At 33.3% G+C, this 25,361-nt stretch overlaps 4 protein-coding genes across 5 annotated transcripts; 2 read left to right on the forward strand and 2 right to left on the reverse strand.

The window, feature by feature from the left end:
- The first annotated feature begins 2,187 nt into the window (after positions 1-2,187).
- On the forward strand, positions 2,188-6,619 carry LOC106780442 (transcription factor bHLH123). Of its 2 annotated transcripts, XM_014668727.2 has the most exons (8): positions 2,188-2,686; positions 2,997-3,618; positions 3,845-3,952; positions 4,084-4,149; positions 4,333-4,398; positions 4,500-4,550; positions 5,328-5,491; positions 5,736-6,619. In XM_014668727.2, the coding sequence occupies exons 1-7, from the start codon at positions 2,382-2,384 to the stop codon at positions 5,475-5,477; spliced, it is 1,368 nt and encodes a 455-aa protein (XP_014524213.1). In that variant the 5' UTR covers positions 2,188-2,381; the 3' UTR covers positions 5,478-5,491; positions 5,736-6,619. The 2 variants fall into 2 exon arrangements, with proteins under 2 accessions (XP_014524213.1, XP_014524212.1); XM_014668726.2 differs by having other exon boundaries at positions 5,328-6,619.
- A 2,827-nt stretch (positions 6,620-9,446) lies between these two features.
- Positions 9,447-13,614, reverse strand: LOC106780443 (probable NAD(P)H dehydrogenase (quinone) FQR1-like 1). The gene is made up of 4 exons (XM_014668729.2): positions 13,592-13,614; positions 11,078-11,171; positions 10,079-10,341; positions 9,447-9,991 (listed from the first exon to the last, which is right to left on the reverse strand). The coding sequence occupies exons 1-4, from the start codon at positions 13,612-13,614 to the stop codon at positions 9,760-9,762; spliced, it is 612 nt and encodes a 203-aa protein (XP_014524215.1). The 3' UTR covers positions 9,447-9,759.
- Positions 13,615-15,823: 2,209 nt separating this feature from the next.
- On the reverse strand, positions 15,824-16,216 carry LOC106780425 (uncharacterized mitochondrial protein AtMg00810-like). Its single transcript, XM_014668710.1, has one exon. The coding sequence runs from the start codon at positions 16,214-16,216 to the stop codon at positions 15,824-15,826; it is 393 nt and encodes a 130-aa protein (XP_014524196.1).
- A 3,448-nt stretch (positions 16,217-19,664) lies between these two features.
- LOC106780427 lies at positions 19,665-22,067 on the forward strand. Its single transcript, XM_014668711.1, has 2 exons — positions 19,665-20,987; positions 21,084-22,067. The coding sequence occupies exons 1-2, from the start codon at positions 19,665-19,667 to the stop codon at positions 22,065-22,067; spliced, it is 2,307 nt and encodes a 768-aa protein (XP_014524197.1).
- Positions 22,068-25,361: the final 3,294 nt, after the last annotated feature.

Here is a 25,361-nt window from a genome sequence, read left to right on the forward strand (position 1 = left end):
TTAGTGCTCATTTACTAGTAAATATTACATTGACTTATATTTAGTTTATCTACCACTTTTGACCTTTGATTAGGTCAATGGTTTTGTTTTTTATTTTTTTATGTTTACTCTCAAATTTGCTATATTAATGTTTTTGAAAATCTAAAAACATGTAAAATAATAAAAGGTTAACTAGATTTTGATCAGACTTATAAGAGATTTAAAAATGCATATAAATTTGAAAAATCTAATGGCAAAAGGTATGATTACTGTTACTGAAATTCACAAGAAGGATGCCATTAATGGAGGAAAAAACAAAGGAAGAAAAGTAAACTGCCATTGCAGGAAATAATCATTGGCAAGAGCGTCTTCACCTTTTTCTTTTTAGTTTTTCTTTCGTTTGGCATTCTAAATTCTAATTTAAAGAAAGAACAAAGCTCGTATGGTTATATATTTATACTTTTTTGTCATAAAATATATATGGTATATGAATAAAAAAAGAAGTAATTTTAAGAGTAAAGTAATATTTTATACTTTTAAATGAGTAGTTTAATCATTAACTTTTTTCACAAATCTGTGGTGGCAATATAGATAAATCTGGAGAAGTGGTTTGACAAAAAGTTAACAACACAGTGATGCTTAAAGTACAATGAATAGAATCCTTCGGAAAAAAGAAAAAAAAAAGAAAAAAAAGGAAATAAAGAATGCAACCTAACTCAACAAAAATAGTTAAAGGAAGCAAAACTTGTGTAGAATCCTAGAAGAGGCAACCTGGGATGAGCCAGGCCAGTCCAATAATACACATGCTTTTTTTTCAATTATTTTGAAAAACAAATTACTAGTTATATTTTCAACTTCTAATATGAAAAAATATAGCTGATTCATGAAACGTTTTTCTATTTTTTAATTTTTGGTTAAAAGAAAGGAGAAAATATGTTAAAATTAGTTGTTTTTGCAACAATTATCTTTAAAATTATATTTAGTTTTTTTATTGATTAATGATGTAAAAACTTTTAGTGACCATTCATAATTATTAAGCTTCGAAACTATGTTTTTTAGTTTGACTACATATAGCATACACTCTTGTTTGATTAAGAAAAACATTCACAAAATACTTTAATGACATTTTTTTTATGACAAAAAAGCACATCTGTAATATAATAAAAAGATATAAAAATTATGTGGCAATATAACCAAAATTCATGAAATTAAACCATGAAAGCAAAAAACAGATTTCAAATCTATTTCTATTAATTAGACTTTGTATGATTTATTTATTCCAAAAGCAAAAGCTTTTGTTTTTTGTAAATAGAAATGTGAACGAATTAACTGTTTGTTGATTTGAAATTGTTTTTAAGAATTATTCTGGAGTCTTCAATTTTGGTGTAAGTTTTTGCCTTTGTATGATTGATTGAGTTTATTTAATTATTATTGACTCTTTTATTGTTTACTATTTTTACATTATTTTTTTTTTAACTTTTTAAAATATTATGTAAACATTAATTTTATATCTAATTTTAATCAAATAAAAATACCAAAAGTTTTTCATCACAATTTATATTGTATGATAAATATTGTTCCACTTTGTTTTAATTTTGGGCACTAAATCAAATCCAACAGTTGTTTTATCAACGCTAAAATTTTAATTCGAAACACAAAATTATAAAAGAGACAAGTTCCCCCACTTTTTTCTTTTTACATTCCAATGGAAGGGACTATTTATATTAGAGATCATGAACAACATAAAACTCCTAAATTTTATTTATATAAATCATTAAAAAAATTATTAAATAACTATTTAATTTAAAGAAAAAAATAATTAATTATTATATTGACTAAGTAAAAAGAAAAATTAAAACATCTTATAAAATAATAATAACAAATTTAATTAAGTTTTGAGTAAATGTCTTTAATTGAGTACTTATTAAAACAATTACTTAATATATTAAAAATATAATTTAATAGAAACTGAACACTAAAATTAAAAATGGTAAAATTTAAGAAGAATATAATTCTTAATAAATGATAATAAATAAGAATAATAATAATAATAACATAAAGGAAAAAGGCAAATTGGATTTGAAAAAACTGAAGATGTAATTAAATTCCAGTGTCTTATCAATGACCCCTTTGAATTATGAAAGTGTCAACCATAATCCGGTTAGTCAGTTACTCTTCTCATTCATTCATTCATTTATGCACTTTCTCTCTTCAGCTGCCGATAATATAAATACTGAGAAGTAGCGAACCGTTTTCCATTCATTTTTCTCAAACAACAAAACACAACACACATAGAGACACACCTTTCAAGAATCTGATGCACTCCTTATAGCATCATATTTTCTAGTTTATAGACACACAGTGGAGGCTGAAGCAAACAACATTTCTTGGATTCTTCAACCATGGCAGACGATCAATTTCAGGCAAGTGGAAACTGGTGGGACACAGCAAGGAACGTCAGGTATGAAAGCGGGGCGTCACAGTCATCTTCCTCTGCCATCACCAACATAGGAAACTTTGCTTGGCAAGCTTCAGATATGGCAGACATGAAGCCAAGGTCTTCCATGGATTCTTCTTCTGTGGTTTTTCATGACTCACAGAATAAGCTTCAACCCCCAGATTCTACAACTTCCACTGACCCCAACTTGCATATGATGGGTCTAGGCCTGTCATCCCAACCCATGGATTGGAATCAAGCATCTTTGTTGTAAGTGCATGCAATCTGTGTAAAGTCCAACACAATCAAACCAACCCACTAAAAAAGAACACATTTTCGTCTCTTTTGCTATATTTTTATTATTTTTGAAAATAATAGCTTTAAAAATCAGGTTTTTAACCGAGTCAATAACATGGTGTGTGATCTATGTAGCAGGTATAGGAAAAGGCTTTTATTCTTGTTATTTTTTTCATAACTCTGCAATTTCGCATGATAGAATTGAGTAAATGGTTTATCAAACTTGAAGGGATATTTATGTTGTGACTTTTGTTTTGTTGTTGTGTTTGTTCGATGGTGATAGACGAGGAGAGAAGGGTACGGAGAATAGTTTCAGATCGATGTTGCAAGAGAACTTGAGCTCATCAAGAACAAATTTTCAGCAAGAAACTGGGGTGGAGTTGTCTCAACAAGTTCAATGGAGGTCAGAGAAGATGTTCTCTACAGAATCTTCAACCAATGAGTTCAAGCAAGTGAATAGGGGTTTCTCCTTGGATCAAAGCAAGTTTAGTCCACAATATAGTTCTGGGGACAGCACAGTGACAAGCCAAGGGTTACCCTCTTCTAACTTTCAGATGGATTCCTCAGCCTTATACGGGACCCCTTCAATATTGCAAGGACTATTGGGACCTGATCACAATAACCAACAACAACCTTCTTCCTTTGAGAACCGCTCCATGAGTTTTCCATACCCAACAACCTATGGATTAAACTCTAATAATGAACTCATCCCTTCCTGGTCCAAAGTTCCTCAATTTTTGAGAGGTTCACCTCCAAAACAACCACCCAATAACCAGTTGCATTTCACTAACAACGCACCCTTTTGGAACGCTTCTGAGGCTGCAAACTTCAAAGATGTTAGGTCCAGCTTCTTCCCTTCATTGCAACCCCCCTTCTCTACGCCAAATTTCGAAGTACAGTCTAAGGTATACTATTGCTATTACTACTACAAAACATGACAACATAGTTTACAAACATCATACGTATACCAAGTTGTAAAATTTATTGATACATGTGTATATATTCTCTACAGAACCTTATTAATTATGCAGTATTATATACGCTATTAGGGTTTAATTGAAGTACTGCATTGGATGTAGTGTAAAGTAAAGTTTAGATTTAATTGATACAGGCATGGTTTTTAATTTGCAGAATATATCTGAAGTTAGGGAGTCTGGTACTGTGGGAAAGAAAAGTGGGAATGAGCCAGCACCCAAAAGGACCCGTAACGAAACACCATCTCCTATGCCAGCTTTTAAGGTACAATAAGTGCAACTAACCTTTTAACAAGAAGGGAAAAAGCTTTAAACTTTTTATCTTTATCTTTATTTCTTTCCTTTGAATCCATAAACATGGATGTGAACCTGTAATTCTACTTTCTTGCCTCTTAGGTGAGAAAAGAGAAGATGGGGGACAGAATCACTGCACTCCAACAATTGGTGTCGCCTTTCGGAAAGGTGGGCTTCCAATAAAATTATCTACACCCTATTTATTCATGATCATTTCATTTCTGAATTTATGTCATACAATAAGTGCGTATAAGAAAAAATAATAAATTATCATAGCAGTTTTGATAATGCTGCTTTATTATTATAATTATTATAGATAAAAGATTAAAACTCTGTTGTATATTGTGTCAGACTGATACAGCCTCAGTGCTCTCTGAAGCCATTGAATACATCAAATTCCTCCACGAACAGGTCACTGTAAGTCCCATAACCCATTAAGATATTCTTATTATAAAACTAGAAATAGTGGCAAGACTTTCATCTTGTAGCTATATTTTTTCGTTTTTCTTTTTCTGCAGGCCTTAAGTACACCGTATATGAAAAGTGGAGCTTCAATACAGATTCAACAGGTACCATACGTACATAAAGATACTGCAATTAAATCTCTTATTTCTTTCTTTCAATCTCTAAATGAGTGGTGATAGCTAGTATTGGACCCTCTTTTAAATATCAACTTCCTCTCCTAAATTTCATTTTAGTTAGAATCCTGATATTTTTAACGTCGTTGTTATAGTTTTTCTTCACTCCATTACAGACCTTCAGCACATGTAAGCATTAAAAATTTCTAAAAGTTTGCATGAACTTTGTTTAACAGAAGGTAAATTATTTGTACGACTATTGTACTAAATATTTAATGTAAATATCTCAAATTACTAGACTAACAAAGTTATTTAGGTAAACTGTTAACCGAATAATTATAAACATACATATACTTTATCTTTCTTTTCATCATGCATTTCGTCTTTACATCTTTCTCCTCTTTTCTTATCTCATAATTTATTATTTCTATTATGTTTTTCTTGTTTTTGGTTCTTACATGTCTTATATCCACTGTAATGTTGAATCATTGTTATATCATATGTTTTCGCATAATGCACTCATAGTACAAGACATTTTTTGTCTCTCTCTTCTCTTAAAAAAGTTTTGATATATATGAAAAAGAGGGTAAAAGAAGAAAAAATGTGAAATAAGCATTACTCAAATAGGAAGGAAAAGGAAAGAGATAGGAAAGGGCGAGTAAGATGCAGATAAAAAAAAAAGATGAAGATTTGATTCTCAGGCACTGATGCTGATAAACTTTTTCCAAATTTGGCAAATTATAATGCATATTTTGCCTTTTGATGCAGAATTCTGGTAAATGTAAGGAAACTGAAGGTCCAAAGCAGGATCTAAGGAGCCGAGGGCTATGCTTGGTGCCTGTTTCAAGCACATTCCCAGTAACTCATGAAACCACAGTGGATTTTTGGACACCAACATTCGGAGGAGTTTCCAGATAGCAATAATAATAAGGGTAAAATGTGTTTTAAGACTGAAATTTTTTGATGAAAAGATGGTTTAGTCCATATGTTTTAAAGAATGATAGTGGTCTTTGTGCTTTTATAATTGATGAATTTCATCTTGTTTGTGAAACCTATATATATGGTTCGAAGTGAGGGATGAAATTCAGTAATTATAAAAGTTAGAAGGACGAAAAAATTTGGATGGAAATTAAAGAAGTTAAAACACATTTTGCCCTAATGATTATAATAATATAGATGGATGGAGAGTTGGGACACGGAACCAATATCCTGCAAGTAGGTAGCTAGGACATGCATGTACCTTGTCACACACCTGGCCAAGTTGGGAATGATATGATGAAAGAAAAGAGAAACAAGAAAGAGGACACGGAAGCCCACATAAATATGTAAAGGTAGTTAGTTCTGCTGGAGAGTGGAAAAGATGTATAAAAAAGAGAAGGGGGAAAATGTGTTTGAAAGAGAAAGAAAGGGAAATGACCCTTCAAAAGATAGCCATTGTTGGACCAACTACATTCAGAATTATGCAGTGTTTGGGAAATATTGGGACCATTGGGAGCAGAATAAGTTGTTGTAATAATTGCAGAATTGTGCTTAGAATAGTGGGATTAATTAAGCATGACAAAAATGCTGAATATACAGAAAGTTCTTACTTCCAAGACTAAACAAGAGGGAGAGAAATTTTTGTTATAGCAGAGATAAAGGAGCTTTATTATTTGTTGTTGCTATATTGTGAATAGAGCTGGCACTACCTACCTTTAACTCAAGAGAAAAAGGAATTTTTAATTGAGAGAATCATTGGAGTATAGAACACAAGAGTGAGTGAGTGAAGGGATGCGTCATTTGATTGGAAACCTCACTTTTTATTTGTTTATGTCTTTGGAATAAGTAAGTGGAAGTCAGAAGCTGGCCCACACTCCCCCTTTTAGGGTTTTTATATTTTTTTCAAATCAAATGTTTTATTTTTCTTAAAGATTAATTAGATATTTATGTGTTCAAGATGCTTTCTCACATGCTTTTGTGCTTTATACCGAATGGCCACATAGATGGCCTTCCATTGGAAGTATGTGTAGAAAGAAGAGGAAATTCATAAATATTTATATCCTCTTGAGACTTCTGGATTAGGACTTATAGCTCCTCATATGTGCCTGTCATTATCTACTTCTTCTTTCTACCAAAAATCAACACCACCACCCCAAAATTTCAAAATCAACGTACATATAATTCAATATTTATGTGTACCTTAGGTTTATAGAGAAAGGACATTTTCTACTTAGAATCACCCCTAAAGCTTTGTTCATTAGGGCCTGTTCCTTCTATTTTATAATCAATTCTTTTCATTACGTACATACCCTAATATAAAACCAATAACTTAAATGAATTTAAACACACATATTCCACTCTCATTAACGTTATCAAAATCAATCATGTCTAACTTTCAACCAAAACAGGACCATGGTTTAGCTGATCTGTCATAGTATGGTTTGTCCAGTGCACTTTTTTTACTGATAAATCTACATATAACCAACTGTTATTCTTCCTTTTATTGTATTATATTTAGAAAAACAATACCAAGAACAGTGACAAAATAGCAGAAAGAAGAGAATATGATACCACTGTCTTGAGATTTTAAATCTACATGATTGGTATATCTTTAAACCCAGCAACTTTTGTTAGGGTTCTGCAGCTATTGGCCAGAGATATTTCAAACGGTTTTATTCTGGTCCAGGTTGATGCTGCCCTTCTGATTAGAACTACTTAACTAAATCTTACTTTCTACCTTCTCTACCACAACATAGCATTTTAATCATTGTCATGTTAAACTAATTAAGTTGATTAATATTATCATGCAACTCCACACTACATTTTATAAGCCTTAATTACTTTCAACAAAATTTGTCTCCGTTATGTGATTCATTTGCTTCTTCTTTCATGTGTATAATATTCCAATGAAGGAATAACAGAAATAATTTTTTAGCAGTATATTATTTTTGGCACCTTTTCCTTTCTTTAACCGAAAAGAAAATTCGTTTAATTGTTTATAGTAGCATATGTCGCATAATTCTATAACATGATTGATAATCAACGAAGGTCATTGATACCAAAGTTTGTGTATAGAGACAAAAGGGAAGGAATATAATGATGAAATTATTTGTGTACGTATATATACTGTCTAAGGATTGGACAAATTTATGGCATATATAAAAATTATTACGTTGGTTTTGAAAATTGTAGAAGCAAAGAAGAGAATGATCAGCTTAATATTGCGTGATTAGGGTGCATAATATGAGATGAGTTGTGTAAAGATTCGATTCAAAGTTTATTTTTCTGCGCGTCATGTGTAAATGTCAGGTTTGTTCATCATGCTTGAAAAGGACCGTGTCATCGGAATCGAAAAAAAATGAAGTTGCTGCTGAAATTGATGAGTGTGGCTAGCTTAGCTAGTTGAGAAAAGATATGAGGGCAGACACTTTTTGTCATGAAATGATGGAACAAGATGCTGCAAAGCCAGAATTAGAAACCCATTGATGCATACTAATGATATAGGAAGGAAAAAAGAAAATTAGAGCAAAGTGGACCAAAACCAAAACACCAAAATTATCTCTATATCACATGACACTCCATTTCATTCACAACAAAGACAAAGGACCACCATCGGAATATTTTTCTTATGTAGCATCATACTAACATGGACACCCGACATGTAGCATGATATTAATACAACTACTCCATAACAGATCCATTGTTTAACTAGTTCGGCCCGTAATCATCCAATTAAATCACTTGATCAAAAAACATTAGACATGATTTTTATGTTATTTGATCCACCATAATTATTATATGTCTTTTATGAATGTCAACTTCTATTTGACCCACAATGTAGAACGTGATGAGATACAAAAACTATATATTAGATAATTAATCGTGAATTGTTTAAATTCACAATCAAGATTTATATTTTCAAAATTATGTATAATTTAAATATTTGCGATTATATAAAATTTGTTCTTTATTTTTATAATTATAAGTTTTTAAAAAATTATTACATTTGTCTTTATTAACAAATTGCTGGTTTGGTGACAATATGTTAAAAAAAAATATTGTTTGAAAAATAAGGATAGAATGACGTATATTTATATTCATTTAATACATTAATAAGTAAAATGTCATAAAAAATTGTATTTTAAAAAAAAAATAAAAAAGATAGTATCATATGAATATAAAAAAATTTATGTATGTGAAAAGCATAATTTGTCTTGAATTGAACATTTTGTCTGTGTATATATTACGATGTCTAATGTGTCACACACATGGATAGGATGCATTCGAATTTCGTTCTTTCAATACATTAACTTAATTTTGTTTCTGTAATAATCACCTATTTTATAAATTTATTTTAATCTAATGAATAATTTTTTTTTGTTTGTGTAAATAGTTGAAAAGAAACTAAGAAATCAACGAAAATGGAACTGAGAATTAGTGGGGAATGGGATAAGATTCCAATTTACACGTCGTAATCTCACCAGATCGCTGTCAACAAAGAATTTAAGATGGGTAATTTATCTATAATATAACCCAAACCGACAAGATATTTATTATAATGTGGTATACTCTGGCATAGATAAAGATATATCAAACGAACAAAAAAGAACTTTTTTTAACGCGAATTTGAGCAAAATATATATTTAGTACTATCAAATGTTATTATGAAAAGTTAAGTAACGAGGAGTAATTGATTGGCATAGATTCAGTTAATTTCTTCAAGGAATCTTAACCGCGTACAAAATAATCAATAACTATATAAGGATACACACACTTGTGTTTTCCGTTTTTTCAATTTTATCTTATTAGTCATTACTCTTTTAATTATTACTTTTAAAATTTAAATAATTTATAGATATTTAAATTATCACGCTTCAGTTTAGGCCAGTAATAATAATAAAGCCCATATAGAAGAACTTGTTGCAATATTTATGAGCTTCATGGGGGTAATACAAAAGCTGGGAACAAATATTGTTTAGCCTAACACGAAAGAACAAGACTGAGACAGACAAACTTTCATCATTCAACAAATTCCAACATCAACTGCAACACGCATACAAAGCATTTCCTTTACGATAATGAGAAGAAACAAAAAAATACTTGCAAGCACAGAAAAATAAAGCTCAATATATTTCAAGACTAAAAAATGGGTGATGATTTTCAAGCAATACTTTGGTATGGTTTAACAATAGTAGTAGTATGTCTATATATGAAGGCATTATTAAGCAGCTTGCTTGAGCTTCTTTGTGATTGCTGCAATGTACTTCCCTTGATGGAATGCTTGCTCTAACTCAAGCTCACTTGGCTGTCTTGAGCCGTCACCGGCGTAAGTTCCGGCACCATATGGACTTCCACCTTTCACTTTCTCCATCTCAAACATGCCTGCACCGAAAGTGTAACCGATTGGAACAAATATCATTCCATGATGAACCAGCTGAGTGATAGCAGTGAGCCTGTCATGGATTCAACAAACCTCAACATGTTAGTATTTGATTCATCTTGATAATGGAGCAAGAAACCAAAGGTAAGAGGGTACATACGCCGTAGTCTCTTGGCCACCACCTTGAGAACCGGTGCTGTAGAAGATTCCAGCAGGTTTTCCTGCAAGCTGTTGAGTTCTCCATAAACCTCCTGTGGCATCTAGAAAGGCTTTAAACTGAGCAGCCATCATTCCAAACCTTGTTGGAAAGCCAAACACGAAGCCGTCAGCCTCAGAGAGATCATTTGGGGTAATGATTGGTACATCGCTCTTGGGTGGTGCACTCATCTTACCAAGGACCTCCTTGGGCAGTGTCTCAGGTACCTGTTCACAGTTTCATCAAAGACAGCAAGTTCTATTAAAACATCATTTTATACCATCTTCACTGACAGGAAAAATTTCAGCAAGAATGAATTTTGGAGCAGAGTTTTGTTCCAAGACACTGCAGACTATACAAAAGTTAATCACACAATAACTATTAGCAAACTGAAGGAATGAAAGATCCTCTTACTATCTTGAAACAACATTGGAGCCATAGAACTAGAAGAGACAATGGATAAAGATAATTATCTGAAACTATCCACGATCCTGTTTAGACAAACTTATTCATATGCACTTGTAGGAAAAACTTATTTTAACTTATAGCTTTTACTTATAAGATGAATTTATTTATTTCAATTTAGAAGAAGTTTGTTCAAAAACAAGTTCTTATTTTCTTCATGTAGCAGTTCAAAGGCAAGCACAATAACGTTAAATTGAAAACCAAAAATATCAAAATAATAGAGGTATTTTTTTTTCTTTTTTCTAATTTCTTAATGCACTGATTTGTTCCAGATAAGAATGAGCCTTAACTCTGGAACTGATGTTGCTCACCATTTGTAATTTCATGCTATGAAGGTGAAACTAACAGTGCGATACGTTATTTATTTTTACTGCATTTATTTACACTAAAGAGGGATGAGCCTCAGCTCTGGAGCTGATGTTGCTCCCGATCTGTAATTTCGTGCCATGACACAACGGAATGAACATGAAATGTAAATTATGAAACTTAAATACATGCCTGCCATAATTTTGCTTCAACACCTTCCACAGAAGAAGCCCCTTTCTTTATTTCTTCTGCTAGTTTCTCAACATGTCCATACATGGAATAATACCTGTCAAAGCAAGAAAACTATATTGTAATTAAAGCTACCAGAAACATGTTCAGTAATTCAATTCATTAATGAAATAGAATTTGTTGTGGGCAATAAAAAAGAAAGGAACTTCGAATCAACAAAACATGTGGCAAGGAGTATGAACACAAAAGGTTAAAATGACCAATATAATATAACATTTATATGAAAACAAGGCTGCATAAGACTAAAGAAAATATTGCTATGTTTCCAATCATTTTAGATGGATCTTATGCAAGAATAAATAGTGCAGTCGTCAACATCCAAACACCCAATTCATCAATTACTTGTAGAAATTTCATGTGTAATCTAAGAATTCCAATTTTCACCAAGAATCAAACACTTCAATGTTGCTTCTCTAGCAAATACAGCCAACTTCTGTTTGTTTATCAACATGGAAACATAAACCCCATATCCTAAGTGACCTAGTAGTCAAGCTTGATTCAGTTTAGAAACTGTCGCAGAGAAAGTTACTCATTGTAATGGCTTGCATTGTTGCACATGGAACAGGAACTCGTGACATGAATTCCACTCATGCCTGTGGAAATTGAACTCAAACGTAACTAGGTAGGTCGCTGAGAAATTATCAAACGTAGCAGAGACAATAGGATATTCAATGAAAATATCATGGTGAACAAACTCATGTATTAAAAGTCCAACCATGAGAACCATCATGGGATAACCTCTTTAGAAGTTAGAACAGGGTCCAAATGATTGTGTAGCAGAGATAAAATTAAAATTAGAGAATCGCAGTGCACTATAGACAGACTATTAAAGACTACCCAGTACATATTCTTGCAAAAATTGAAATCGGTTGATTTGAAAATCAATTGCTTCTTAGTTTCCTTTTGTGATTTCTATTTCCTTCATTTTAAACTAACAAATTTCACCAGTTGGCATAAACAAATATTTAGAAGTTCAAAATCTTGGAAAATCAATTTACTGTCTTATATATCAATCCTTGCCCCACCTTTGATAGCAACTATTACCAAATAGATAACTGAATACAAATAATCTCAGAGAAAAACATACAGAGCAATATAAAAGCCAGTTTATTATCTGATTTTTTCATCTCATGGATATATATATATATATATATATATATATATATATATCTTTTTTTTTTCTAATGAACATAACAGCTAGATGGGTGACAAAACAAAAGGAGCCAAAAACACATCTTTTGTAGATTTCTGTCGATGTAGATGTTGGGTATTTATGAACAGGCATATGCATGTATTGCTTTAGTATTGTGACACCAATTAACTATTGGTTTATTCTTCAGAATTTCATTGAGAGATCTCAAAAGCCATTTTGATCAATTATTCACTTGGATTCATTCTCTCAATTTTAAAAGTTGCCTACACATGAACATAACAAATTTCATACCGCCTACAAATTAGAAAATTTGAGATGTTCAGCGTTCACACATATTGCCAAACTGTATGAATCAAATCGTGTCTGATGTGATTTTAATTGAGTATCACAAGAGAAAGATTACATCATCATCAACAAAAGCTCTCTATTGCTTGCTCGATAAATTAAAAATAATATAGAAAAAAAATTCCCTAACAAATCAACCGAGAAGCAGAAATTGGTATGAGTGCTTCTACTGATTGCCATTCTTCATCATACTAAAGAACAGAAATATTTACAATATTTTAAACCAACCATACTTCTAGGAGCTTTCAATGTAAATCTTTAATTCTTCAATACTAGTCTAACTAAAAACAACATAATTTTATATTCTTATCCTTAAGGGTGATCAGTACAGTAAATCCAAGAGAAATGGACATCGTTGCTGCGTTGCAAAATCACATAATGGGGGAGTCTATATACGTCTTACTTCACTTGTTCAACATTTCTTTTATCAGTAAAATTCAAATACATAATCAGATAAAAGAAACCAAGGAAAAATATTTTTTTTTTTTCTGCACAGTATGATTCTGATTACCACCAAACCAAATGCAGAACAATTCAAAGAACAAAATCATCAAGAGAAGAAACTCGCAAAAGGGATTCTGTGACATCAATACCATTCTGCCAACAACCACAAAACTAATCGATCAAACCAATTCCCATCACATGGCGCACAGACCACGCTAAAAACAACAACGCATCAGATCGAAGAAAGCGGCGACACCCCCAGATCTTCAATGGGCGTTCAAAAGCCCAAAATTCAAGAACCCGTTGGGGAGGTGGAGAAAACCCAGAAAACGAAATCTCATCTTGATCATCGTAAATGCCAAAACACGGGGCCAAAAAAGAAAGGAGGTAATAGAAAGAAAACAACACTAACGACAACGACAGTACAAACTCAGAAATTAACGAAGAAGATAAACAAAGCTTATGATAAAATAAAAAGGCGTTATGTTAAAAGAAAAGGGTGTGAAGAAGCATACACAATATAAACTTTGACTGCCATTGAAGTCCAGCAAGGTCTCCGAGTGTCTTTCTCTGTGGTTAGTTACCTAAACAAGAGCACTAAAGTTGACGATAGAAAATGGGAAGGAAGCACTATATATAAATAATATATATATATATATATATATATATATATATATATAAGTATGATAATATGATGTGTACTTGCACATTGGATTGATTAGCCTGGCAGCATAATAATACATTTTAATTAGTGGGTAATTTTGTTGATTTGCTTTATGGCTTGGCCTTTTCGAGCGTTTGGTAGGTGAAACGACACCGTTGTCTACAACATGATTAATGATGATAGGGTGGTGTCACGCACAACATCATCATGGTTTTCGTGAACTAATGCAGTTCCTCTAGAAGCTGTCAATTTGTTAACTTTTATTACGTCATTTGCCATTAAGGACACAAAAATAGTCTTTATATAGTAATATATTTGATCTTTTTATCTTCTTTTATCCAATTTATCTCTCTGCTTTTCTTTTTCTAAATTACATAAGTTATTTGACCGTATCAATTGAAATAATTACACTCTAATTAATCTTGTTATATGTCTCTAAATAAATATACATAATCTTATAATTTATATTGAAAGAATGGAAAGAATATTAAAATTAGAGTGAATTTTTTAAGGTTTGAAAAGGAATTTAAGAAAGGAAATAGATTTTCTTAGAAAGAATGATTTAAGCATAGAGTTAATGATGTGATTTTTGAATGGGATTTGAATTAAGGAAAGCAATGAGTGAAGTGGGGTAATTGAGAAAGGTGGGGTTGGTGAGATGAAAGGCGTTGAATTGGTTTGGTTGGTCTAATGACATAAGGCATGGTCATATTTGTGAATGTGATTGGGTCCACCAAGACTATCATTTCAATTCTCATCAAAACATATTTAAGTGTTCATAGAATTTGCAGCAATTGCTGAATAAGGTTGATGACCTTTGACTTCCCTATCATGTTTTGTTTCGCATCCACAAAAGGAATTAATTAGATCACACATCATTGGTAAATATTCTGGGAACCTATGTTAGTTTTAGTGTATACATGAAATGGTAAATCTCTTACTTCCATCAATCATATCATCAAATTAGGTTATTAGCTTAAGTTTTTAAATTCTCTTCCTATTAGTTTTCTCTTTTAAATTGTTTCAGTAAGTAATTTATCCATGAATGTGTTAGGAATATATTTAGTTTATGTATCCATCCATCCCTAGTATTTAAAATAGTTAAAATTAATTTCTACTTATTTGAATTATTATCTATTTTGAAGATTAAAATTTTATCATTGTTTTGCTCTTAAAAAAACATAAAAAAAATAGAAAGAATATTCATATTGTTTTAAACTTTGATTTTTAAATGATTTAACGTGATATAACATAGAAGAAGATTAGTGTTCTGATAGAGAAAGAAAATTGTGAAAATTGTATTCTGTATATATTATCTCTGAATAGAATATAAGTGTTTTTATATGCAAAACATGAAACAGGTGTAGGTGTTGTTATGAAGACAGCTAGCTGCTTTAAATGTGCAGACTTATATCACTTAATACTCCCCCCTTAAGTCAAGCACTTAAGGGATACAATTCCAATACTTTTCCTCAAGAAATCAAATCTCTTTATTTTCAAAGCTTTAGTAAACAAGTTAGCCAATTGTACTTCAGTTTTGCAGTAGGCTAGAGTTATCCTTCCTTTATTCACCATGTCTCTAAGGAAATGGTATTTTACTTCTATATGTTTTCTCCTTCCATGGTTCACTGGGTTCTTTGCCAAATTGGTTGCTGAAACATTGTTAATCTTTAGCTGAATTGGAGACTCTATAGACACTTTCAATTCTTTCATTAATTCTTTAAGCCAAACTCCTTGACATGCAATATAACATCTAACTATGTATTCAACTTCACAGCTTGAAAGGGTTACCATTGACTCTTTTTTATAACACCAAGAAATAGGAGCATTGTTCAACATAAAGACATAACCCGAGGTACTCTTCCTCTTCACTAGATCACCTCCACAGTCAAAATCGGTGTAATATCATCTCCAATTCAGTTTTCTTCCTTCCAGTAGGGAACAAGATGTCATGGTCGCTTATTCCTTGGATGTACCGCAACACTCTCTTTGCAACTAGCATATGAGACTTCTTTGGTTTATTCATAAATCTGCTTATCAATCTCACACATAATGTTAAGTCTGGTATGTTATTGCAAAGGAACTATAATGATCCAATGATTTGTTTGGAAGTAGTTTCATCTGCATCCTCTTTAGAGTCATCCTTCATCAACTTCAAGTTGGCCTCCATAGGACCCTTTGCAGCATTACACAAAGTCATGTTAAACCTTTTCAACAGTTCACCTGCATACTTTCTCTGATGCAACATCAATCCTACAATTGTGTAGGTGAATTCCATTCCAAGGAAATAGGTTAGCTTTCCCAAATCTGTCATCTCAAATTCAGCTTCCATGATCTTCTTAAATTCATTTATGTATGTTGGATTTGATCCAGCAACAAGCAGATCATCCACATATAGACAAATGATAAGCAAATCCTTCTTTATGTCTCCCTTCACATAGACACCATGTTCAACTGCACGTCGGGTGAATTTCATATTAATGAGGAATGAGTCAATTCGCTTATTTCAGGCTCTGGGAGCTTGTCTCAGCCCATAGTGCCTTCTACGGTCTGTATACCTGGTGCTCTTTATTCCTTTCAATGAATCCAGGTGGTTGCATAACGTACACCTCTTCTTCTAGGGATCCATGCAAGAATGTAGATTTAACATCAAGCTGAAACAATGACCTTTTTCTTATGCAAGCCACTACTATCACCAACCTATAGTATCTATTCGAGCCATTAGAGCATATACTTTAGAGAAATCTAATCATTGCTTTTGGAGAAACCCCTTTGCCACAAGTCTTGGCTTGTGCTTCGAGATTGAGTCATCTGGATTCAGCTTCTTCTTAAAGTTCCATTTCATGCCAATGCATTATTTTCTAGCTGGAAGATCAACCAATCTCCAAGTTTCATTCTTTTCTATGGATCTAATTTCCTCCTCCACCTTACTCCAAACTGGTTGCTTCATAACATCAGTTTCATCCAATGGTTTTGCTCCAACCATTAAGGCTATATGAACCAGATCTCCTTCATCATGAACTTGTACATCAGAATAAACTTCAAAGTTAGAGAATCTTTGAGGAATTACCCTTTGCCTTTCTTGTCTCTAGGACACAATATGTTGTGATGCATCATTGTTTCTTGCAGCTTCCTCTAGCTCTGCAAGAGTGGGGTTATCAATAATACCATTCACCTTTGTTTTCCTCAGTCTGGTTTGCATTTCATTCCAATCCCAACTCTCTTCCTCAAGCACCATAACATCCCTACTCAACACCATTTTCTCCTCGATTAGATCATAAAGTTTGTATGCACCTATAGGATGATATCTAACAAACACCATAGCCTCACTGTTATCCTACAACTTGGTTCGTTTATGATATGATATGTAGCTGAAAGCTAGAGATCCAAAGACTTTAAAATAACCAACTAATGGTTTTACTCTAGACCTAACTTCTAGAGGTATTTTGCCTTCTAACCTCTTAGTGGGACACTTGTTGAGAATATAGACAGTTGTTGACACTGCCTTACCCAGAACTATCGTGGAAAATTTTTCTCCTTTATAAGACATCTGGCCATATTCATAATCATTTTGTTTCTTCTCTCTGCCAGCCCATTATGTTGATGCGTGTACGGTGTTGTAACCTCATGCATGATTCCACATGTCTGGCAATGGTTTTCAAAAGCATTGAAAGTGTATTCACCTTCCTTATTCATTCGAAGGATCTTTAGTTGTTCTCCACTCTTTCTTTCAGTATAGGCTTTGAATCTTATGAAGACATCAAGTGCATCACTCTTCATTCTGATCACGTATAGCCATAACATCTTGCTAAATTCATCCACAAAGAGTGATAAAGTATCTATTTCCAGCCAATAAAGGTACCTTAAATGGTTCGCATATGTCAGAATACACCACCTCTAAGCAATCCTTTGATCTCATTCTCAGTTGTGAATGAATGGTTTTCTGGTTTATTTTCCAGCCAAGCAGGACTCACATACATTCTAAGGTATTGTGATATTTGGAATTCCGGATACCATATTCTTCTCACCAAGGTGTTGCAGGTCTTTGAAGTTTAAGTGGCCAAACCTTAGGTGCCACATCCAACTATCATCAATCTTTACAATGGATAGGCATCGCAGGTTCCCTACATCGTTCATGTTAATTTGAAAGGTCCTATTCATTGAAATCTTGCTCCTCAAAATCAAGTTTTTGTTGTTATCAAACAACTCCACCTTGTCATGATTTCCCATGACTGCTGTAAAGCCTTTCTCTACCAATTGTCCAATGCTCAGCAGGTTGCAATCACGGTTGGAACAAATAGCACATTGGTGATCACTGCATGTGATCCATTCTTTCTTCTACTGAACACATCTCTTATTCGTTTTGATAAGTGTGAAAAACAATTGTTTTTACACTTATAAATGATCTTAATCTTGTAATTATTTATGTTTTTACTTAGTGAAAAGTTGTAATAGGAAGTAGATTATTACATAAATTATTGTTCAGGAAAAAATTGTACAAACTGGAAACTGTCAGCCAATTCTCGCAGAATGAATTCGCACAACGAACCAGCACCTGTGCGCTGAGCGAATGGTAAAGTTGAAGTGCAACAAAAAAATTAATTCGCATAGCACACACATCTGTGCGCTGAGCGAATAATGAAAATTAAAAAAAGGGCAGTATTTTGAAAATTCGCATAGCGCATCAGAGACTGTGCGCTTAGCGAATTACAGCAGTTGAGTGTATAATTAAAATTAACTCGCACATCGAATACACTCTTGTGCACTGAGCGAATTAAAATAATTAACTGCTCTTTAAAGACATGACAGAGAGGCAGAAACTTTATCTTCTGACATACGAAAAAATTATAGAATTGCTCTAGAGACCATCAGAAGACCATCAGAAGACTCTCTGAAGACATCAAGACTGCACATGATGCAAGGAATTGCTGAAATGAGTACGTTTGTGATGTATAGGATAGGCTAAATTTTGTTCGTTGGAATTGATTGTAATGGCTGACACTTGATGTAATTTTTCCTGTTCAATATAAGTTCTGTTCATATGCTTTTCTTGTTTTACTTGTGATAATACGGAAGTATGATATATTTAATATATTCAAATTGTACTGGGAAGTAAATTTGTGTATGAACGTAAGAAAAGCAACCAGAAAGAACAATGCTAGGAATGGTTTCAATTCTTCTGGTCACTTATAAACATCATATCTTAATGCAAAGGTTATGTTTAATTACTTAAGGAATTAATAATTGAGCATAATTCTTTAGAACTTGTTTTAAGGGATTAAACCAAGATACTGTGATGTTAATGTTTGAACGCAAATTATATTGTTCAGAAAAGTTACTGTAATGGTAGCCATGAAGTCAATTCCAACGAAGCTTTCTTCCATCTTTAATTTTCAAATTTTAATATTCTGTTAATTTTTTACTTTCAGTTCACTGAATCAGATTATAATTTGTTGTCAAATTGATTTTGATAAATACTGTTAAATTGAATAACGTAACACAAATTCCCTTGGGAGAACGATACTCTTAACTTTATCACTGTATTACTTGTAACGATTTGGTATACTTGCCAAAAAGTTGTCAAGTTTTTGGCGCCGTTGCCGGGGAATTTGATTGTTTTGTTATTTCAATTCATTGTTTATCAATTTCAATTTTGTTCCATTATCTGTAAATCCATTGTTTTAGTTTTTGTATATCTGTAAATATTGTGTTCTGTTCCTGTGTTATTTCTTTGGGCTGATCTTTAGAGATTTTTGTTCTGCATGAGAAGCAGAACAGAATCTGAGAATTTATTGTTTGATTCTGAGATTGAGAGGACTGCGCGTAGAAATAATAGTAGGCGTAGAAGAGAAAACTGAAAAAAGGAAGCTAGCTTATCTGCTACTTCAAACATTTTTTCTTCATCTGATCAAGAGGATAAAAGAATGGAGGAAAATCGTGATAATGAACAAAGAGATAGGCATACGTTGGAAGAGTTTGCTTCAGTGTCTGTACCTTCATCTTTCAATAGTATAGCCCGACCTGTGGTGATTGCGACTAATATGGAAATGAGGCCATCATTGATTCACCTTGTTCAAAGTAACCCATTTTCAGGATTGTCACACGAAAATCCCTACGATCATCTGACAACTTTTAATGAATATTGCAATATGGTGAAAATGTTGAATGTGTCAGATGAGGCAATCAGACTTAGTCTCTTTCCCTTCTCTGTGGCTGGAGATGCCAAGAAATGGTTAAATTCTTTTCCTGAGGAAAGTCTGACTAGTTGGGATGACGTTGTGGCAAAGTTTTTACACAAATATTTTCCTCAATCGAAGATAAATAAAGGCAAGCAGGAGATATCCTCTTTCCAACAGGAACCTGAAGAGACTTTGGGCAAGACATGGGATAGGTTCAAGGGGTTACTTAGAAAGACTCTCATTCATGGGTTTGACGTTCCCACTCAATTAAACCTCTTCTTGGGAGGTTTAAAATCTCACACAAAGTTAATGTTAGATGCGTCAGCAGGAGGGAACATTAGGTTGAAGACACCTGATGAAGCCCATGAGATTATTGAAAACATGGCATCCAGTGACAATGACGTTCCAAGTGAGAGAGGGCAAAACCAAAAGAGGGGAATGTTTGAGTTGCAATCCCAAGATGCCTTATTAGCCCAAAACAAAATTATTACTCAACAGCTAGAGTCTCTGATGAAAAAGGTTTCACAACTACAACTTCAAAATGTATCACAGGCACAACATACTGTGCAAGGTTGTGAACTGTGTGGTGGAGAGCATCAAAATGGACAGTGTGCTATCCTAACCAATGCAAAGGAAGAGGTAAATTATATGGGAAATCAAGGCCGTCAAGGAAATTATGGAAATTATAATCAAGGATGGAGTCCTCATCCTAGCATGGGTCAGGCTAGTTCAGGTAGACCACCACCTCCACAGTTTCAACAACAACCTACTATTTCTGATAGGACATCAAAACTAGAAGAAACTCTTCAACAATTCATGCAGATGTCCTTATCAAATCAAGAGAGCACAAATGCTTCTATAAGGAATTTAGAAGTTCAAATGGGTCAGTTGGCCAATAAATTAGAAGAGAAGCCTGTGAATACATTTAGAGCTAACACTGAACCAAATCCAATAGAGCATTGCAAAGCTATAACTACAAGGAGTGGTAAAGTGTTAGAAAGTGTAGTTGTGAGGAAGGAGGATGAAAATGAAAAATCAAGTGAAGAGCAGGAAGCGAAAGAAGAGAAAGTTGAAGAAGAAGAATAAGATAAAAGAAAGGAAGATGGAAGACAAAAAGAGAGAGTTTTGGTGAAGCAACTCCCTTATCCTAAAAATACTTCACAGAAGGATAAGGAGAGTCAAATGGGTCGGTTAAAGAAGATATTTAATCAACTTGAGATTTCTTTGCCCTTGACTGAAGCATTGCAACAAATCCCTACTTATGTAAAATATGTGAAGAAATTCCTCAGTAAAAAGAAGAAGTATTTAGATGAGGAAACAATTGAAGTGCAGGGAAATTGTAGTGCAATTATGCAGAAATCTTTACCTCCAAAAGTCAAAGATCCAGGGAGTTTCACTATTCCCTGCACAATTGGAAATCATAATATAGGGAAGGCTCTTGTTGACTTAGGGGCTAGCATCAATTTGATGCCCCTATCTATGCTAAAAAAGATTGGTAACCTTGAAGTCAAGTCAACAAGAATGATATTGCAAATGGCAAATAGGTCCATTAAGCATCCCTACGGTGTAGTGGAAGATGTGGTGATTAAAGTTGATAAACTAAAATTCCCTGTTGATTTTGTAGTAATGGAAATGGAGGAGGCTGTTAATATACCTCTCATTCTTGGAAGACCTTTAATGAAGACAACTAAGGTTGTCATTCATGTTGATGATGGAACTGTTAAATTAAAAGACCAAGATGAAGAGGTGACATTCAATGTCTTTGAAGATGTGAAGCAAAGTCAAGAGGAAAAGACTAGTTACAAAGTGAAGGATGAAGTTTTAGCAGTGACTAGTCTTCCAAGGCAAGTTGTCAAGTTAGCCAAAAAGAACCTAAATTGTTTCAATCCAAAAGTGAAGGAAAGAGATGAAGATAAGGAGGAGCAAAGAGTTCACCAAGAATCTGATGTGAAAAATGATGAACTCAAACCTGGCAAACCTGTCAGTCATAAGAACAGGTTATGGGTCATCAAGGACATAAAGGCAAATGGAGTTCTTGAAATTGAGGCTCCATATTCAAGAAGAATTAAGTTGGTGACAAGAAAGTTACTCAGAAAATGTTGGTGTCATGAAAGGAAGAAGCACACCAACATCAATAATCCAACTTAACCATGAAATGTCTGGGTCAAGCTAGTGACGTTAAAGAAGCGCTTGCTAGGAGGCACCCTAGCACATGTTTGTATATATCTGTGTTGTTGGTTTTGTTTCTGTAATTGTTGAGTTTGAGTGTGGGGAGGAGGTCTGGTAGATGCTTGAATGTTGATTTTAGACGCAGTGGTTTGCTCGCACAGCGCACATCATGTGCTTTGCGAGAGAGAAAAATATTTTTATAATTATGGAGGTTCGCACAGCGCACCATATGCGCTTTGCGTTCCAAAAATTTAATTTTCTCTTATAAGCAAACCGCACAGCGCACTTGATTGGCAAAGCGAAAATAATTTGGGAGAAATTAAATGCTTAATTAGCTAAACGCACATCTTGCGCTATGCTAGCAACAATTTGAGGAAGCTATGTCAAAATATTTGCTCTGCGAATTTTTGCGCAGAGCGACAATCAATAGGAGAGAGGGTGTTAAATTTTAATTCGCAAAGCGCACAACTGAGGTGCGCTCTGGAAATATTTTCATATTGAGGATTGTGTTCTCTTTGCGCAGAACGAGAATAAATTTGAAAAGTTCTGTTTATTAATTCGCACAGCGCATAGCTAAAGTGTGCTTTGCGAATTTTTTTTTAAAAAAAAAAGCAAAGAAAAAGTAAAAAAAATTAAAAATGTACATTAGCATAGCGCACAGTCTGTGGTGCGTTAAGCTAATGTTTTCAATTCAAAAAATTTGATTTCATTTGCATGGCGCACGCAAAGCGAATGTTGTTTTAAATATATATATATATATATATATATATATATATATATATATATATTAAAAAAAAAATTAAAAACGCATATTAACAAAGCGCACAACATGAGATGCGCTAAGCTAATCATGCATGTTTTCTAAAAAAAAAAGAAAATTTCAAAAAAAAAATATTACTGGTTTATTTCGCTTAGTGCACTATTTTGGTGTGTTTAGTGAATTTTGAGCAAATGACTTCTCCTACAACCATCACAAGATCTTTTTCAAGAGCACATCCTGCTGTAGCATAGGAAGAAAACCTTGATCGACAAATATTCTCTTTTGAGTTTGCGAACCCCTATTACGGCCTGTGGGCAGGCCTAAGTCCAGGTGGAGGAGTGCCTATACGGAGGATGGTGATGATGAGGATGATGAAGAGCCCAATCCCAAATGCACACAACAAAGTCACGAGACATATGAGAGCGAGTGGAGATCCGGATCAAATGGACAGACTCTCCCGTTGTTTCAATTTTTTTTTGTTATTTGTTTTTCCGTTCAGATGTTATATTGTGGAACTCTGTTTAGTTGTTTATGTTTGTGTTTTGAAGACAATGGCATTTTGATTTAATGAATGATGTGTGTTTTGATTAATTGGTATGATTTTTAAAGATGAGAACATGTATGATTGTGGTGCAATGTGCTTAAACTGTGATCTTGTACATGAGTTGAACTAAGACCAGATACTGTGGAGTGTTTGAGATCATGAATGAGTGAAACATATGAGATGATAAATTTGTTTGGATATGGAATTGATTTTTGCATGATTGTGATTCTACATACACACTTTTGGTTAAGGATGAGAAAGGCATTGTTCTTGTTAAATTGTATAGCTACTGGCCAAATAGCTAACCTTCATACGTTATATATGATACCATTGTGAACCCTTTTGAGCCTTGAAATTTTTTCTTCCACCGTGAGCCAATTAGATGATATCCTACCTTACACTTTAGAAGAGAATGAGTATTATGTTTTGAGTGAAGGTTTGATTGAGTTAAAGTTTGGGGGGGAAGAAAAATGTTCAATATAAAAAAAAAATTATTTGATGAAAAGGGTACATGATTTGAAGAATTGAAGGTTGTAACCAGAAAGAATATGGTAGGAAATGATGACGAATAAATTGGGATTGTGATGATGATTAAGAGTTCAAACATATACTTATGTTCTCTTCTTAGGTGTCTTTGAATCCTAGAAAAACCATGATTCTTCTAGCCAAGCCAAGCTTTCACCCTTAAAAGACCTTTTGACTTAACCAAATGTGTGTGAAATGTATCAATTAGATGATGTGCAAAAGTTGATGAAGTTCTTAAACAAATTTGTTGATATACAGGTGAGGACAAACACTGCAAGTGAGAGATCTTAATATCTGGTCTGGTTGTTCATACTCAATGCATAAGTGAACTTTTATTGATGAATGCACCATGTCATGTTTGTTTCAAGTCTTTGGGAAATTCATATAATTTTTCTGATAAGCACATTCATTTCATCAAAATGTCATATATTTGTTATGTGTTGTTCATTTATTTTCTGTGATTTCCCGAGGGCATGAAATAGTTCAAGTTTGGGGGAGTTGATAAGTGTGAAAAACATATGTTTTTACACTTATAAATGATCTTAATCTTGTAATTATTTATGTTTTTACTCAGTGAAAAGTTGTAATAGGAAGTAGATTATTACGTAAATTATTGTTCAGGAAAAAATTGTACAAACTGGAAACTGTTAGCCAATTCTCGTAGAGCGCAAGCAAATTCGCAGAGCCAGCAGAATGAATTCGCACAGCGAACCAGCACCTGTGCGCTGAGCGAATGGTAAAGTTGAAGTGCAACAGAAAAATTAATTCACATAGCGCACACACATCTGTGCGCTGAGCGAATAATGAAAATTAAAAAAGGGCAGTATTTTGAAAATTCGCGTAGCGCATCAGAGACTGTGCGCTTAGCGAATTACAGCAGTTGAGTGTATAATTAAAATTAATTCGCATAGCGAATACACTCTTATGCGCTGAGCGAATTAAAATAATTAACTGCTCTTTAAAGACGTGACAGAGAGGCAGAAACGTTATCTTCTGACATACGAAAAAATTATAGAACTGCTTTAGAGACCATCAGAAGACTCTCTAAAGACATCAAGACTGCACATGATGCAAGGAATTGCTGAAATGAGTACGTTTGTGATGTATAGGATAGGCTAAATTTCTGTCCGTTGGAATTGATTGTAATGGTTGACACTTGATGTAATTTTTCTTGTTCAATATAAGTTCTGTTCATATGCTTTTCTCGTTTTACTTGTGATTATACGGAAGTTTGATATATTTAATATATTCAAATTGTACTGGGAAGTAAATTTGAGTATGAACGTAAGAAAAGCAACCAGAAGGAACGATGCTAGGAATGGTTTCAATTCTTTTGGTCACTTATAAACATCAGATCTTAATGCAAAGGTTATGTTTAATTACTTAAGGAATTAATAATTGAGCATAATTCTTTAGAACTTGTTTTAAGGGATTAAACCAAGAT

Source organism: Vigna radiata, unplaced genomic scaffold, assembly GCF_000741045.1.
Source record: "Vigna radiata var. radiata cultivar VC1973A unplaced genomic scaffold, Vradiata_ver6 scaffold_310, whole genome shotgun sequence".
Lineage (NCBI taxonomy): Eukaryota > Viridiplantae > Streptophyta > Magnoliopsida > Fabales > Fabaceae > Vigna > Vigna radiata.

Coding starts and splice junctions, on each gene's coding strand:
- LOC106780442 (XM_014668726.2), top strand. CDS start 2,382: ATGGCAGACGATCAATTTCAGGCAAGTGGAAACTGGTGGGACACAGCA. Junction 2,687..2,996: donor TGGAATCAAGCATCTTTGTT/GTAAGTGCATGC, acceptor CGATGGTGATAG/ACGAGGAGAGAAGGGTACGG. Junction 4,551..5,327: donor CTTCAATACAGATTCAACAG/GTACCATACGTA, acceptor CTTTTGATGCAG/AATTCTGGTAAATGTAAGGA.
- LOC106780443 (XM_014668729.2), bottom strand. CDS start 13,614: ATGGCAGTCAAAGTTTATATTGT. Junction 11,172..13,591: donor GCAGTCAAAGTTTATATTGT/GTATGCTTCTTC, acceptor TTGCTTTGACAG/GTATTATTCCATGTATGGAC. Junction 10,342..11,077: donor TTGAAGCAAAATTATGGCAG/GCATGTATTTAA, acceptor AACTGTGAACAG/GTACCTGAGACACTGCCCAA.
- LOC106780425 (XM_014668710.1), bottom strand. CDS start 16,216: ATGAAATTCACCCGACGTGCAGTTGAACATGGTGTCTATGTGAAGGGA.
- LOC106780427 (XM_014668711.1), top strand. CDS start 19,665: ATGGAGGAAAATCGTGATAATGAACAAAGAGATAGGCATACGTTGGAA. Junction 20,988..21,083: donor AGGAAGCGAAAGAAGAGAAA/GTTGAAGAAGAA, acceptor AATACTTCACAG/AAGGATAAGGAGAGTCAAAT.